General features: G+C 34.7%; 1 protein-coding gene and 1 pseudogene across 1 annotated transcript; one reads left to right on the plus strand and one right to left on the minus strand.

Annotated features, from left to right (window-relative positions):
• Window positions 1–317: 317 nt before the first annotated feature.
• LOC117911611 lies at window positions 318–15,653 on the minus strand (annotated as a pseudogene).
• On the plus strand, window positions 3,820–8,824 carry LOC117910824 (disease resistance protein RGA2-like). Its single transcript, XM_034824995.1, has 3 exons — window positions 3,820–4,242; window positions 4,379–6,645; window positions 8,621–8,824. The coding sequence occupies exons 1-2, from the start codon at window positions 3,931–3,933 to the stop codon at window positions 5,477–5,479; spliced, it is 1,413 nt and encodes a 470-aa protein (XP_034680886.1). The 5' UTR covers window positions 3,820–3,930; the 3' UTR covers window positions 5,480–6,645; window positions 8,621–8,824.
• Window positions 15,654–16,650: the final 997 nt, after the last annotated feature.

Genomic DNA, 16,650 nt, shown 5'->3' on the forward strand with positions numbered 1-16,650 from the left:
GAGGACAAAAACTCTTTTGGAAGGTGAGTGGTAACTTACGCTGTTTGGTACTTCCCTCCCTTCTTCTGGACACCAACTGCTCATAATATTTACCTCAATGTTCTTAATTTTTGAAACAAATTGTTTTAAGGGTTTATATAAAAATAAACAAAAATTACTTTTTTTTATTAAGATAAAATTATTTTAAAAATTAATAATTAAAAAATAATCATTTAAGAATCAAGTCCTAAAAAAAATTAATATATAATACTGCTAAATACTATTTAGATTTAAATTAATTTAAGATATATTTAAATCTCTCCGCCTTGATGTTTGAGCTACTCTTCCAGTGTGCATTTGACATCAGGGTATTCCTCTGAAGCCTCCGCTCCAAATGATGGTTCGATCTCAAAGTCCCTTCACAAAAACAGAGTGATTGATTGCCAATATCACATTCACTGGAAATTGGGCTTCTGCCAAAAACAGAGTAAAAAAACAAAAAAGAAAACCAGTCAATATGGAAGGTCATTTTTCTCTGGAAAGTAGTTTCCAACCCTTCATAAGTTGCCACATAAGAAAGGGAGACCATACCAACTTTACCTTGAAAATAAATACAAAATTCCATGACTCTGTTTTTGTTTTGCAGTTGTGAATTGACAGTGTGTCATGTGAAGCTCTTGTTGGGAAGGCTTTAATGGTATGGAACACCATTTAGGCTTTTCCAAGTTAAAACAGCTGAATCAAGGATAAATTTCGTTTTAAGATTGTAATGTGACTAGCTATAATGTTATAAAGTAGTGTACCATTCCCATTCCAAATTCACTACCAAAGTAGAGGTTTCCAAGTACTTCCGGGAAAAATAATTCTACTACACTAACCTTGGATGTTCTTCAGAACTTGCCCCTTGGGAACGTAGATCCTCTCAAGGTTTTTCCAATCATCTTCTGCGTGCAATTATTATCATTAGATGTTTCTGACCAGATTAATGCTTCCTTTGTGCATTCTAGCGGCCATGTCAAGTTGCTTAGCCTGTCAACTAGTGTAATGATAATGGTTGCTTCCTTTAAGTTGTCCAAGTGTTCTAATGTCCAAAAGTAGAAAATGCAACAGGGAAGTTATCTCTTTATGATTTTTTGACAGTTTGCTTACCTTTTGGATTTCCATCTCCTAGGATAATAACTTTATCTCTTGGGGAAGCAGTGGCTCCAAACTGTGACAAGGTAGCAAGGAAATAGCCAGCAAATAAGTTGTTGCACACACAGGTGTAGGGAATTCCTTCAGCCTCAATAGTGCGGCGGAGTTTAGCCTTTATCTCAAATGCTGTTTTTTTTTGCAGGATCAACAGCTTCGATACGGTCAACATCATCTCCAAACTCTGATGGGAAGAATGTCTGGACAAAATAAAGCACTTTGAGAAAAAGCCGCTTAACTCGATGGACAAAGAACCGATTTTATCTATTTCGTCGTATTAGCTCACAGACAGAGTGGTATACACTTTGACAAGTTGATACAAGTGTTCAACAACACATTTTTTTTTTTTTTTTATGAATAAATAGCAGTATATTAATAAAAAGAAAAAAGGCACATCAAAGAAGCACCCCAAAGAACACAAGTGGTATACAAAAAAGGTTAAAGAACCCCTTAAATAGAGTCTAACCAATCTACAAAATCCATACAGGAAGGAAGGGGATCAGAGTCTAAAAAACCCTTGGCCCATGCCCATAGGTTACTAAGAAAAAAAGATTTACATCCTTGAACCGAATGACCCTCATTTTCAAAAACTTTACTGTTTCTTTTCTTCCAAACTATCCAAAAAGGACACAAGGGAACTAAAAACCACACTTTCTTCCTCTTCTTTCCCACACAAAACCCAAGCCACCTCAATAACGCCTCTTTAACTGAATATGTGAGAACCCACAACACCCCAAAAAAGGAAAAACAATAAGTTCCATAAACTTCTTGCCAACTCACAACGCAAGAGGATGTGATCAATAAACTCTTCCTCTGAAAGACACAAATAACATCTGTTAACCAAATGGCACCCTCTCCCCTGAATTCGATCCAAGGTTAAGACCTTTTTTCACGTAGCCTCCCAAGCAAAAAAAACTCACCCTCGAAGGCATCATAGAGTTCCAAAGCCTTATAGAGAGATTTGACAGAAAATCTATCATCCTTTGACTTTGTCCAAACTACTTGATCTTCCGCATCACTATAAACCCTCCTTCCTTGCAATCTTAAGAGAAAATGTTCCATATCAAACACCTCCTAATTGTTAAGCTGCTTAGAGAATCGAGGAACCCATACTTCCTCTCCAAAGTGGCTCCACATATCTTCCACCCAAGCCTCCTTAGCCAAGGAAATAGAAAATAAGGATGGAAAAGAATTATACAAAGAATCGTCTCCACACCACCTGTCCTTCCAAAATCGAACCCTCTTACCATTCCCCACAGAATAAACCATATTGTTGCCTATCAAATCCCAATATCTACTAATAGCTTTCCACAAACCAACCCTAAAGCTACCTCTTACATCATAAGATCACCAACCACCTGCTTCTTCCTCATACTTCCCACAGATAACTTGCCTTCACAAAGTCTCTCTCTCCACCGCAAAACACTAGCTCCATTTGTATAAAAGAGCCTTATTCAACAACGCCAAATTCCTCACACCCAAACCACCCTTTCATTTATCTGAGCAAACAATAGACCAATCTACTAAATGAGGCTTCCTTTCCAAGGCCCCTCCACCCCAAAGGAAATCCCTTTGGATATGCTCCAACTGCAAACTCACACTCCTTGGTATATAGAACAGGGACATACAATAGATAGGCATATTGGATAGAGTGTTTTAGATCAAGGTCGACCTACCCCATTGGGAAATATATTGTCTTTTTTAAATTGAAAGTCTTTTCCTCATCCTTTCCTCTACCCCATCCTAAACTGCTACCTCCTTAAATGAGCACCCAAAGGAAGACCCAAGTAAGAAGAAGGAAGCGGCTAAACTTGCAACAAAAAGAAATATGAAATAAATTACTATATACTTCCAATTAAAGTTCTATAAACCACTTTAAGTTCCAAACATGGACAAATATCCAAGTTTGATTAACTACCTATATGCAAAGAAAAAAGTAAAGTAGGACAACAAAAGATGCTCTAAACTTCTCAACAATGGAAGTCCAAAATTGAGTTGTGAGATGTAAGAGTTTAAGTATCAACAAACTCATTTTCCTTATATTGCTAATCATTTTGTTCTTCTACCTTCTTTTCCTTATTTCATATATATATAGTTTATATATGGATGTGCTTTGTAAATTATAGGATGATGGAAAATCCTAGAGAAGGGAAAAGAGTGGCAAATAATTTTTTTTCTCGACATGTGAATTACTCTTTTTAAATTGGTAGCATTTCCTATTAATTTGACGGACTGTGTTTTGCTTAACTGTTGCACTAATAAGTTGCTCCTTACTTGTGAAAAATGAATTGTATATGTTTAATAAGAACAATGAATTATTTTGTTAAATGTATCAACCATGGTGAATGGAGACTTGGAACCAATTACTAATTAGTCTCATTGTAAGGAGCCATAAGTAATTAAATGAAGGCTATATTAATACGCTGAATATTCAGTCAGATGATGGGATTAATTTATCTGGATTTTGATTCAAAGCTATGTATGATTATTTAATGACCCCTCTAGCCTCAATCATGCATATCAAGCAAGCCTTGATGATTCAAATAAAGTAACCCCACTAGCCTCAAATAATACAAACCGTATAAAGCAAAGCTCTAAAAGGCTCAACAATTCAAATAAAGTAGCTGCCTCAATAATGCTGCAAAAGGATAGACCATAATTAAACTCACAAAAGCTGAAGATGTTATCTCTTCGTCTCACTCGCCTTTATTCATCCTCCATTCCTCTTCATTCATCAATCCCACCTTCTTCACCCTCCCCATGGCTGATGCCCTCGTTTCTATTGTGCTGGAACGCTTAACTTCGGTTGTTGAACAGCAGATTCATGAACAAGTTTCTCTGGTTCCGGGTGTTGAACCAGAAATTCAAAGTCTCAAAAACACACTCCGCTCCGTCCGAGATGTTCTTGAAGATGCCGAGAGGAGAAAAGTGAAGGAAAAATCTGTCCAAGGTTGGTTGGAGAGGCTCAAAGACATGGCCTACGAAATGATGGACGTGCTGGATGAGTGGAGCATTGCTATTTTTCAATTCCAGATGGAGGGAGTTGAAAATGCTTCCACGTCTAAGACGAAGGTAAGCTTCGGTATGCCCTCCCCTTTCATCCGTTTCAAGCAAGCTGCAAGTGAACGGACCGATTTTAATTTTGTCTCTAGTAGGAGTGAGGAGCGACCACAGCGACTTATAACTACCTCTGCAATTGATATTTCAGAGGTGTACGGTCGGGATATGGATGAAAAAAATCATATTAGACCATTTGTTGGGTAAGATGTGTCAAGAGAAATCTGGCATCTACATCGTCTCCATATTTGGGACGGGAGGCATGGGAAAAACAACTCTTGCTCGACTAGCCTACAACCACCGAAAGGTGAAGACCCATTTTGATGAAAGAATATGGGTCTGTGTCTCTGATCCTTTTGAGCCAGCCAGAATTTTTAGGGATATTGTTGAAATCATCCAGAAAGCGTCTCCTAATCTCCATAATTTGGAAGCTTTACAACAAAAAGTTCAAACGTGTGTCTCTGGAAAGAAGTTCCTTCTTGTGCTAGATGATGTGTGGACTGAAGACAATCAATTGTGGGCACAACTGAAGAACACCCTCCACTGCGGAGCAGCAGGGAGTAGAATTCTGGCGACCACACGCAAAGAGAGTGTTGTTAAGATGATGAGAACTACGTACAAGCATCTCTTGGGGGAGTTGTCTTTGGAGCAATCTCGGGCATTATTCCATCAAATAGCTTTCTCTGAAAGGAGTACTTGGGAGAAAGAGGAAGAATTAAAAGAAATTGGTGAGAAAATAGCAGACAAATGCAAGGGCTTGCCCCTCGCTATAAAAACTTTAGGGAACCTCTTGGGCTTAAAAAATAGCGAGGAAGAATGGAAGAACGTATTGAATAGTGAAGTATGGCAGCTAGATGAGTTTGAGAGAGATATTTCCCCTGCTTTGTTGTTGAGTTATTATGATCTGTCCCCTGCAATTCAACGCTGCTTCTCATTTTGTGCTATTTTTCCAAAAGACTCAGTTATTGAGAGAGATGAGCTGATCAAGTTGTGGATGGCACAAAGCTATCTCAAATCTGATGGGAGTAAAGAGATGGAGATGGTTGGGAGAACGTACTTTGAATATTTAGCTGCTCGGTCTTTCTTCCAAGGTTTTGAAAAAGATGATGATGGTAATATAATAGGTTGTAAGATGCATGACATAGTGCATGATTTTGCTCAATTTTTGACTCAGAATGAATACTTTATTGTGGAGGTTGACAACCAAAGAGATTCGTCATACCACCTTAGTTGTCCGAGAGAGTACCCCTAATTTCGCCTCCACTTATAACATGAAGAATCTACACACCCTCTTGGCTAAGGAAGCATTCAATTCAAGTGTTCTTGAAGCCTTACCTAATTTGTTAAGGCATTTGACATGTCTCAGGGCATTGGAATTGAGCAGCAATCAGTTGATTGAGGAACTTCCTAAGGAGGTAGGAAAATTGATTCATTTAAGATACCTTAATCTATCAAATTGTAGGTGATTGAAGAAGTTTCCTGAAACAATTTGTGATTTATATGATTTGCAAACCTTAAATATTCAAGCATGTTCCCGTCTTCAAAAACTACCATAGGCAATGGGTAAACTAATTAATTTGAGGCATCTTGAAAATTATGGTGTTCTAGAGGGCTTACCAAAAGGAATTGGAAGATTAAGCTCTCTTCAGACACTGCATGTTTTCATTGTGAGTAGTGATGGCAATGATGAATACCAAATAGGAGACTTGAGAAACTTGAACAACCTAAGAGGACGTCTTTCCATTAAAGGGTTAGATGAAGTGAAAGATGCTGGGGAGGCAGAAAAAGCAGAATTGAAGAATAAGATACACCTCCAACGTTTGGATTTGGAATTTGGTAGAAAGGAGGGGACCAAGGGTGTGGCTGAAGCTCTACAACCCCATCCAAACTTGAAATCTCTACGTATATTAGATTATGGTGATAGAGAGTGGCCCAATTGGATGATGGGTTCATCGTTAGCTCAACTGAAAATACTTGTCCTCGACTCTTGCTTAAGATGTCCGTGTTTGCCTCCTTTGGGGCAACTGCCTGTCCTTGAGAAGCTGGTGATATGGAAGATGTATGGTGTGAAATACATAGGTAGTTTTTGGGATCATCATCAACAGTATTCCCAAAGCTGAAACAACTGATTATTTCTCGTTTGGATGAATTGAAGCAATGGGAAATAAAAGAAAAAGAAGAGAGGTCAATAATGCCATGTCTCAAATACTTGATTACGGAATACTACCCAAAGCTGGAGGGACTGCCGGACCACGTGCTCCAAAGGACACCATTGCAGAAATTGGACATCACATGTTCTCCTATTCTAGAACGATGCTATCGAAAGGATATTGGCACAAAATATCTCATATCCCACAAGTCAAATGTAGATGGTACTGAATGGTCATCACACTTCACCTCATGTCGCTCTTGTTACAGGTAATTAGAATTTATCTTAGTTTTCATTTCCATTGCATTCATAATCGCACACATTAATCTATTCCATAAATATTCTTTTTCTGTATCTTTCCATTTTGCATAACATTATTTTCTTGTATCCATAGGTCCATTTTGGCACATTTACACTGTTACTAAAGTGTTTATCCTATAATATATACACCTTGCAAAATTTAAAAATAAAATAAGAGAAATCTTAAATAAAAAAAAATGAAAACCATTTCTACAAAAATACCTCATCTAAACTTGAAATCTTTTCTATTCTAAAAGTGTTTTGTTACATGATCAAATACCTCGAAAAAGCTCCAACAGTCGTGTAGAAGAGATTTTAGGTGGTCATATGTGATCTTTAGACCCTATATATACTATATAATGCTATATATTATCAAATTCCATTTTAGGGTACACTTTTGTTGGGCATGGGCTTAGTGTTCCCTCTTTTCTGGTGGAGCTGGGGGTTTTCGGCTTAGAGTAGACTTTTGTTGGGCCATGGGCCTAGTGTTTCCCCGTTTTTGGTGGTATGGGCGCAATGATTGATCAGGTATTAGGCCCATGGGTATATATATAAATTATAAAAATAAAGAAAATAGAGCGAAGAACTGAAAGCAGAAATTTAGAAAAAGTAAACTCTAAATTATCTCTTTCTAAAAACCCTAATTCTACTTATAGGGTTATAATCATAATGACTATAATTAATATATTTTTTTATAGTTATGAAGGTTATATGAATAGTTGAAAGGTTTAATACAAGGATGGTAACATCCACAAATTTCTACAAGTTTATAACATTCCTCCTTGATTGTTAGTCATTCTTACAATATCTTTGTTAAACTTTATTAAAAGTTAAGGAAAAAAAATATCGGTTTTGATAGATATATCGATAACTCGATTTTATGGATATATTAGGAAATATTGATGACTATTTTGATACAAAATATCAGTGGAAGAAATTTTGAAAAAAATTAAAAAAGATTATAAAACAAGAAATAATACATCTATTTAAGGTATTATTTTTAAATAATATATGTATAATATAATTTATAATATTCGACAGTAAATTAATAATATATAACACTTGAAAATATATTTCATAGAAAAATATAATTTAGATGTATTTAATGATAAAAAATAAATTATTCCATATGTATGATTTTTAAAATGTTTATAATTTTATTTTTAAATTTAAAATTCTATATATTTAATTAATATCTAAAATATTAACAAAAACTCATTAAAAATTATGATAATGGTTTTTATATTTTTAATACTTGGTTAAATTGAATTTGGATATAAGATAATTAAAATTCAATTTTACTAAAGTTATATATTATCAAATAGGATATCTACTGCTTTTTTCCTCTTAGTTTCTTGCTTTTTTCCTCTTAGTTTCTTTATCTATTATGGTTCTTAATTAGACAACTGAAAGTGTTTCCAAGTGAAGCTGATCTTTGCATATCTTGGATCCTAATGGCAAGTTCTATCTATGGGAATGAGAATAAAAAATAAGACGGGTACAAAGGTGAATCATATTACTACATACAAGAGAGAAACCAAAATTCCAACAGGAATAAGATTTAATTTTCATAGTGATGAAGTTTTTATTCCTTTTCTTATTCCAAAAAATAATATTTTAAATACATTAATGAATGAGAAATGAAACAAATGAAAAACATGATCTAAATGTTAACTAATTAATATTTTAATAGCCTAACCTATCAGATTATTTGCTCAAAATATTGCAAAGAAAATTTCAGAACTTATCAATAAAGACCATCTTGATTCTTGTCTCAAAATTATATCCAACGGCATCATTTATTATTATTATTTGTCATTTTTACTTGCAAGCTTTGATCTTTATTTCTGTCTTGACTTGTTTTATTTGCTTCCTTATCTCTCCATCTTAATTTTATTGGTTATGGGATGTGAAGGAGATTAACACTATTGTTTTTCGTTTCAGAGAAGCAAGTTCAAATAAAGAGGAGAAAATTCCCAACACCTATGTATTGTGAAGTTGTCTATGAATCAATTTCAAATTGGTGATTTGTAAATTCTTTTTCTCTTTTTCTTTTCCCCTTTTATTGGTTTGCCTATATATGTAAGAATGTGTAAACTTCAACTTTATTATTTGGATTTATTTCCTACAACATAAATGGTTTGCGAAGGATGGGAACTTGCATGCATGCATGCATGATGTTACTTCTGATTTGTTTTAAGGACATATCTATTGTTAACCTAATGGATGAAGTGGGTTGGTCTTGAAATTTCAATGCAAAGGTTTCAAATGCTTGGTTGTGATTCAAACAAAATTTTCTCGGGGGTTTTGCCTAATAAATGTTAGGCATTATCAAGTGACTTAAGGTCCGTTTGATCATGTTTTATGAAACTTATTTTTTAAAACTGTTTTTTATTCTTTAACTTAAAAACAATTTTTAAAAACAAGTAACTTAAGGTCCGTTTGATCAAACGGATCCATGTTTTCCTTCTGTTTTTAAAAATTGGTGAAAATAATTCTTATTTGTTCTCTAAATTTTTTTTATCTATTTCACTTTGTTTTTAAAAATTGTTTTAAGATAATAACAATAAAACAGTGCTAGAAAATTTTAAAAATAGTTTTCTATTTTTTAAAAACAAAAAATTGTTTTAAAATATACAACCAAACAGGTTCTTAGTGTTTGTTTGGATACACTTTTTAGTTTTATAAAATGCTTTTTGTTTTTTATTTATAAAATGAGAAAATAGTAGTTTCTTTATATAAGATATAAGAACTCCAATAATTTAACAAATTGAAATATTAAAGAAAATTTACTATCCCAAAATTTAAAATTTTTTAAAATGAATTTGAAAAATATAAAGTAAATTTATTCATAAGGATGTTTTTGGTAAAAATGCAAAGATGCATTAAATCTTATGATTTTTTTTTTGATAGAGTTAATTAATTAATTAGAACCTAATATAACTAAATAATCAATTAAGACTCAAGTGGACTGGTTTAGGTGACCTAAATCGAATTTAGGATCAAGTCACTTAAGTTTAACAAAGAACCCTATAAATACCCCTTAAGGGATAGGGTTTTAGTCTTCTTTCTATCATCTTCCAAAGAGCCTTCAGAGAGAAAAACCCTACTTGTCTTCTAAAGAGAAAAGTTCACCATTTTCTCATGTTTATACCCTTGAAAGAGAGCGAATGAAAGAGTACCGGGTAGACAACTTCTACAATGGTCTTTGACATCTTCATCAGATTAGAAACGATTCAAAAACATTCAAATTAAATATATGATTATTACATTCTCTATATCTAATTATTATAATGGTTTTTTGATGTTATATATTCTGTTGCATTAGATTTAGAGACGCCTAGGTAGATATCATACACCCTATATGATCTAGGGCTAGGGAACAAAGTGATTTGAAGTTCTTCGCAATTACAAATTCTACAAAACCCTGTTAAAATCGTTGATGAAATAGAATTTGAAGGCCAAAATGAATTAAGATGATTAAAGTGCCACCACAAATTGCAATATAATCCTATTGAAATGATGGGTGAAATAGAAGCCAAAATTAATTGAGAAGATTAAGAACTTGTTTAATAATTGTTTTAGATAACATACTCTATGTTCAAAACAAGCCACCCAAACAGCCCTTGGAGAAACAAAATAACACACGCTAGAAATTATTTGCCAAATAGAGTTTGGAGAGAAATTCTTGAATCACCTCTCTTCTCAATTCTCATAAACCAGAGACAATAAGAATGAGAGCCAACTCCCATTTTTATTGTTTATTGAGGGCTCTGTAAATTTCAGGCTTCTCCATTGAAGAGTAAGAGACATTGAGGAAGACAATGGTTGGCAACGAATGGCGACGGTTGGCTTTATTGCAGGCTATTTGCAGGCTTTTTGCTAAGTGGCAAAGTGGTAACACGGTTTGTTAGGGTGACACCACTAGTGGCCAGGTCATGGGCTAGCTTGGTTTGATCTGGAGGTAGTGAGTCTGGTGGATACCTCTTGCCAGACTAACATCTTCCCTTTTTGAGGACTTACTATGACTAGATATCCCCTTCCAAGGGTAACTTATTTTTGCATTACCAATATGTTAGATCATTGATCTTAACTGTGTCCATTTATAACTTATTTTATGAATTGATGTGAGTATCTCGAAATGATTTAAAGAAGTGATTACTATTATTTACTTAATTGATCTCTATATGTTGTTATACTATCACAAGTAAATAAATACTTTATTTAAGATCATAAAACTTTGCAAGGACATGAAATATAACTAACATTCACATATCAAGCAACTTAAATTTTGATCATTTCAAATAAAATAAATCTATGTTGGTTGTTCCATAAAAGTACCATAGTATATGTTTGACCTCATTTTAATGTTTTTGAATTGGTGCAGAATTATATCATGTAAGTTAACATGTGATATTATATTTGGTCGTGTATAATTTATTAGATATGTCAATGTAACAATAACATTGAGATGAGGTACTTCTATATCTAAGTACTTTTTCTTTAGGACAAAATGAGTCATTTTTTACTTGAATGAACTACCTCTAAAGAACTCATGGTAGATTGATTATACCACGGTAAGCGGTGGTGCTGGTCCTCTCTATATATTCATTAGGACCTGCCCCAGTTGGGTTAGAACTTAAGGGGAAAGTTCATGACTAGTAAGCACTATCCCATGCTTTCTTCCAAGAATTGTCCTACAACCTACTCAATGGGTCTCTAAATTTCCTTAAGTTACGCCTGATTAAAGCCTTGGTGTATGACTTTTGTTGATGACTAAATCCTTGAAACTCCAAACCTCAAAAATTTATCTTTAACAACACTTTCATTAATATTAAACTTTCTACGGGGCCTTTTATGATATAGTCGAAGAAAAATATGGAATTAAAGATCAACTTATATCTATTTCGTTTAGAGAAATCTAAATGGGCTAAAAAATTATAATTAATTAATTATTTATTTATTTTATGATACAAAAATTGTTACTTAGTACAAATAGATATATTGTAAAGAAGGATAGAAATATTCATAATTGATCAGGGATGCACTTGATGCATATATATATATATATAGATCAAACAAGGTCTAGTACAAGACTCCAACCTCAAGTGTAATATTGTACCACAGACCTCAAACAGTGTCAAATATGAGTCTACTCTTCTATCTAGAGAAAGAAACTCATGGCCACGGACACCAAGGAGGCAAGGGCACTTGCAAAGACGGCAGATGATGGAGAAACATCTAGAGATGGATTGCAGGAGCTGGTGAACTAGTCATAGGGTTGGGTGATGGTGTCGAAGCACAATCATCAGGATTACTAGTGGGAGAAGGTGTCCCTGGAGGTGGTTTAGTGGCTGTTGGTGGTGGGGCCCCCGGAGTTTGAGTTGGGGTTGCAGCAGGAGGTGCGTCGGTCATGAGACTCAGTGACGGAGTGGGAGCGCAATCATCAGGAGTAGCAGTCGGAGAAGGTGTCCCTGGGGGTATTTCCAAACACATTTTTAAGCTTATTAGCTAACACCTTTGCTAACAACTTGTAAAGGCTACCCATCAAGCTTATAGACCTAAAGTCCTTGAGATCTCTAGATTCCCCTTTCTTAGGAATTAAAATTAGAAAAGAGACATTAATGTTCTTCACAAACTTGTCCTGATTATGAAAATCCTTAAAGAACCCCATAACTTCCTCTTTTAGAAAACTCCTACTGAACTGCCAAAACGCCATTGAAAAACCATCAAAACCAGGAGCTTTACTCCATTGAGGTCCAAGAGAGCTCCAAAAACTTCTTCCTCAGAGAAAGGAGCCTCTAACATTGCTGCATCCTTCTCTCCAAGGATCCAAACCTGTAGCTCATTGCATCTGGGCCTCCACTCCTCTATTTCAGTAAAAAATAAGGGAAAACCTAAACCACTCTATCTTTGATGTCTCACTCTTCCGTTACCCAAGTCCCATTTATTTTGATCTTCGCCATAGAGTTACCTCTCTTATCAGCAATAGCCATTTTGTGGAAAAAGCCAGTATTTCTGTCTCCCTCCCTCAACCATAACTCTCTAAACTTTTGCCTCCAATAGGTCTCTTCCATTATCACCCATTTCTTGTACTACCCCAAAGCCTACTTTCTGAGACTTTGCTCTTCTGTAGACAACATCCTGTCTTCTTTTACAGAATCCCAAAATACCATATGCTTCAAGGTTGATTCCTTTCTAGCAGAGGTATTTCCAAACACTTCTCTGTTCCAAGTCTTCAAGGTAGCTTTAAGCGCTTTAAGTTTTTCAAATAGAGTGAAACTAAAAGACCCTCTGAATTGGAAACCCATCCACCAACTCCTTACCAAATCCAAAAAAAAAAAAAAAATTGTCTTCCTTCAATCGCATATTCTCAAATCTAAAAGGGAAATGACCTTTCCTCGCTCATCCGCCGCCCAACAAGATTGGGCAGTGGTTAGAAATAGGTCTAGGAAGAACACACTGAACTACCCCACTGAAATAGCACTCCCAATCCTCAAAAACTACAAATCTATCCAACCTTGACTTTAATTGATTATATAAACTGTCCATCTACGTGAAAGAACCCACCTGCAATGGGAGATTCCGCAATTCCAAATCCTCAATGACTTTTGAGAACCTTCTCATTGTTGAAGACAGTCTTGAAACTCTATTCCTCTTTCTCAAGAATCTAATGACATTAAAATCTTCTCCTATGCACCACAGATCTTGCCACAAACCCTTGATGGTTCCCAACTCCTCCTGGAACTCTTCCCTAAGCCTCCCAACAGAAGGCCATACATACATGTAAAAACTTTGCAGAAGCCATCCTCCACATTCTTAAACCGATAGGAAACTGAAAAATCTCCAATTTCCATTCCAGTAAGCTCTAACACCTTACTATCCCAAAAGACTAACACCCCTCTCCTTGTCATACCCTGAGAATTAAAAGCGCCCCACTCCAAGAACCTGCCTACCCCTAAAGACCAAACCAAACTACGCGACAAACTTTGGAATTTGGTTTCTTGGAGAAAAACCGAATTCACTTTCTAAGTCTTGACTACAAATTTGATGATCTTTCTTTTATGACCATCATTTGCTCCTTTCACATTCAAAGAGAGGATTTTTAACTTCATTTACCCATAGAAACTATACCCCTACTCTCTCGGGAGAGAGCTCTTCCATATTCAGAACTTTTAAAATTAATGGAACATTCCAATCTTCTAAGTTCCCTTTCAAACCTTGAGGATTCAACCTTTACCTTTTTAGACCTAGACCACTGATCCTTTTATTCTTTCCTCAATTTCCAGTTCTTGAGCAAAACTAGAATTTCCTCCTCAAAACCAATAGTCGACATGCCCAAAAAGTCACTAAATTGGGCAAGACAACATGATTTCCATTCCTTAGCTGACTCTGCTCCACACTTAAGCCACCCCATTGAATTGTCCCTTTCCTTGAGGCTCGCCTCACCTACCACTACCAGAGCCCTTTCCTCCCCAGAAGAGGTCATTGTAGAACTCCCGTAAGCCAAAACCACATTTAGAGGAGGAATACTCACATACGCTTCAACAACCTCCGCCCTTAGGCCACAAACAAAACTGCAGTCCCCTTTTGCAACCCTTTTCTGACAAGGAGGAGAAGAAGAGAGGCAGAAAAATCTACTAAGCTTCATTCTGTATCAAACCACTTCAACTTTAATTTTCATCCTTATTATTTAATCAAAGTGTTTTTTATTGTATGCTGATGAAATTATCTTTTACCGCTTTCAACCATCTCTTTATGCTTCCAATTGATAAAAAAAGATATATCATTTCCGAAACCAAATCTTTGTTTGTGATAATCAAAATTTGATGGTAATGAAAACAGTACAATAGGCCCCATTATCGTCCAAGAAGAGTAGATCTCTTGTAATCGGGCTACATCAAGAATTAAAAGCAAATTTCAAACATCTGATGACTGAGATTGAGTAGATTATGGTACTTTTTCCTTGGAAAAGAAACTCAATTCAATCCAACCTCGCTGAATTAACATAGATCTAGCAATACAAAATTGTTGATCATCTTTGGTCTTTCATACACTTTTAAACACTCTTTATCATCTCTAAGTTATATATATCATAGTACTTGGATTTGCATAGCAGAGAGGGAAATGAGAAGGAGAAGAGGAGAGATTGCGTGAGTTTTACTTTGACATTTCCAGCTTCTTTGATGGCAGCAATGATCCTATCTTGATACGGCAACAGCATGTGGCCAACCGAAGAGATCACGAGATCCACTTGCTTGATCGCCTTCACCGAACTCTCGTGATCGTACAGATCTCCCTGCAACATATAACATAACTAATCCATAAACTATTTCAAAACTCTAATTCTCCAAATTAAAGAAGTTGGAATTCAAAAATAGGTGTGTGTTTTTCAAACCAAACAATTTCAAACATAAACATCAAAACTTTTCTTTGCTTTTCTTTTTTCTTTTCCTGCCGATACAGTTTTCGTTTTTTTAGGAACTTGAGCATCCTAAAATTCTAGAACTCCAATTAATTTCGTTCATTTTCTCGGCAGGCAAAAGAAGTCAAAATTGGATGGCGAGACATAAGAGCGAATGGTACGTACATACAGCAGAGTCACGCCGGAGCTCTTGTAACTCTCAAAGAGTTTCGACTTCGCAGGATTCGAAAGGCTGCATTCTCTGACGAGAGAGAAAGTAGGATGACCGGACCTAGCGCTGGCAGGAACAATGAATTTTCCGATTTTGCCGGTGCCGCCGATGATGAGAATCTTGCTCTTTTCGGACATTGCGCCTGTACACAAATTTTTCTTAAAAGGAAAATTAGTGCCAAATTTGAAATTCGAATCGACCTTGGGGGATGATGCACAATCTCTATTTACTCCTCCGATTCTTCTGGCAAGAAAATTAACTTGAGCATTCATTCAGTTCGAACCTTGGTTTGGATTCTTCGGTTTGTGCTTGGACTTAACTTGTCTCGGCAACTTTGGCTTGGCTCAAATTCACAAGTTCACGAATGCTTGATCTTGAATTGAAGGCTACTCGATTTTGCGTTTTGGAGCTTCGAATGCTTGATATTTGTGTTTTCACGTTCAAATTCATAATTTTTATTTATTTTAATAATTATATTTTAATTACCAAAAACTTTATTTCTTTATTTACATTAAACCTTGATAAATTAATAGCTTTAATACCAAGAAAAATCTATTATTAAGCAAACATTGATTAATTGGTTAATTAATAATTTAATAATTTAATAATTTAATAATTTAATAATTTATTGATTAATTGATAAATTATTAATTTATGAACGTATTCCTTATTTTTTCAAAATATTGAATTTAATATTGTTTTATTGTAATTAAGTAAATTGAATATTTATTATTACAAACTAACTTTCAAGTTGACATTAATTTTAAGAAGGAACAAGTAATATTGGACATATATTTTACGAAAATCTTATAAATTAATTAGTTGAATTTAATAACATACTAGGGAATTATTAATTTAGTACCTTATCCAAGTTGGGACTAATAAAAAACATTATTCAATCAAGGTTATCAATTTATTGATGTTCTTTAATATTTTGACGATGAATAGGTCATGTGACATGTGTCATAAGTTGATTTCATAGAATTATTACCAAATAACTATTTTTATTTTGTTACACTTATTTTATATGGTATATTGTCGTTGTTATTGTTGTTTTTTTTTTCTTTTTTGTTACGAAACATGACAATTATTAACTCAGTTAAAAAAAATTCCTCACTCTAAAAATGTTTCATTGAAAAAGTTATTCATAGATACAAGTTTAAGGTAAAAGGTGAACAATTTTCTATTTATTTATTATCAATAAAGTTCATAAATGTAACTTGGGTGGTACTAGAACCTCATTTTATTTGAAATATTAATTGAATTTAGAATATTTTAAAAATTGGTTATGAACCTAAAAAGATCAAGTCAAAATGTGATCTATTAGCATAGGGAGTG

The sequence above is a fragment of the Vitis riparia genome, chromosome 3 (assembly GCF_004353265.1).
Source record: "Vitis riparia cultivar Riparia Gloire de Montpellier isolate 1030 chromosome 3, EGFV_Vit.rip_1.0, whole genome shotgun sequence".
Lineage (NCBI taxonomy): Eukaryota > Viridiplantae > Streptophyta > Magnoliopsida > Vitales > Vitaceae > Vitis > Vitis riparia.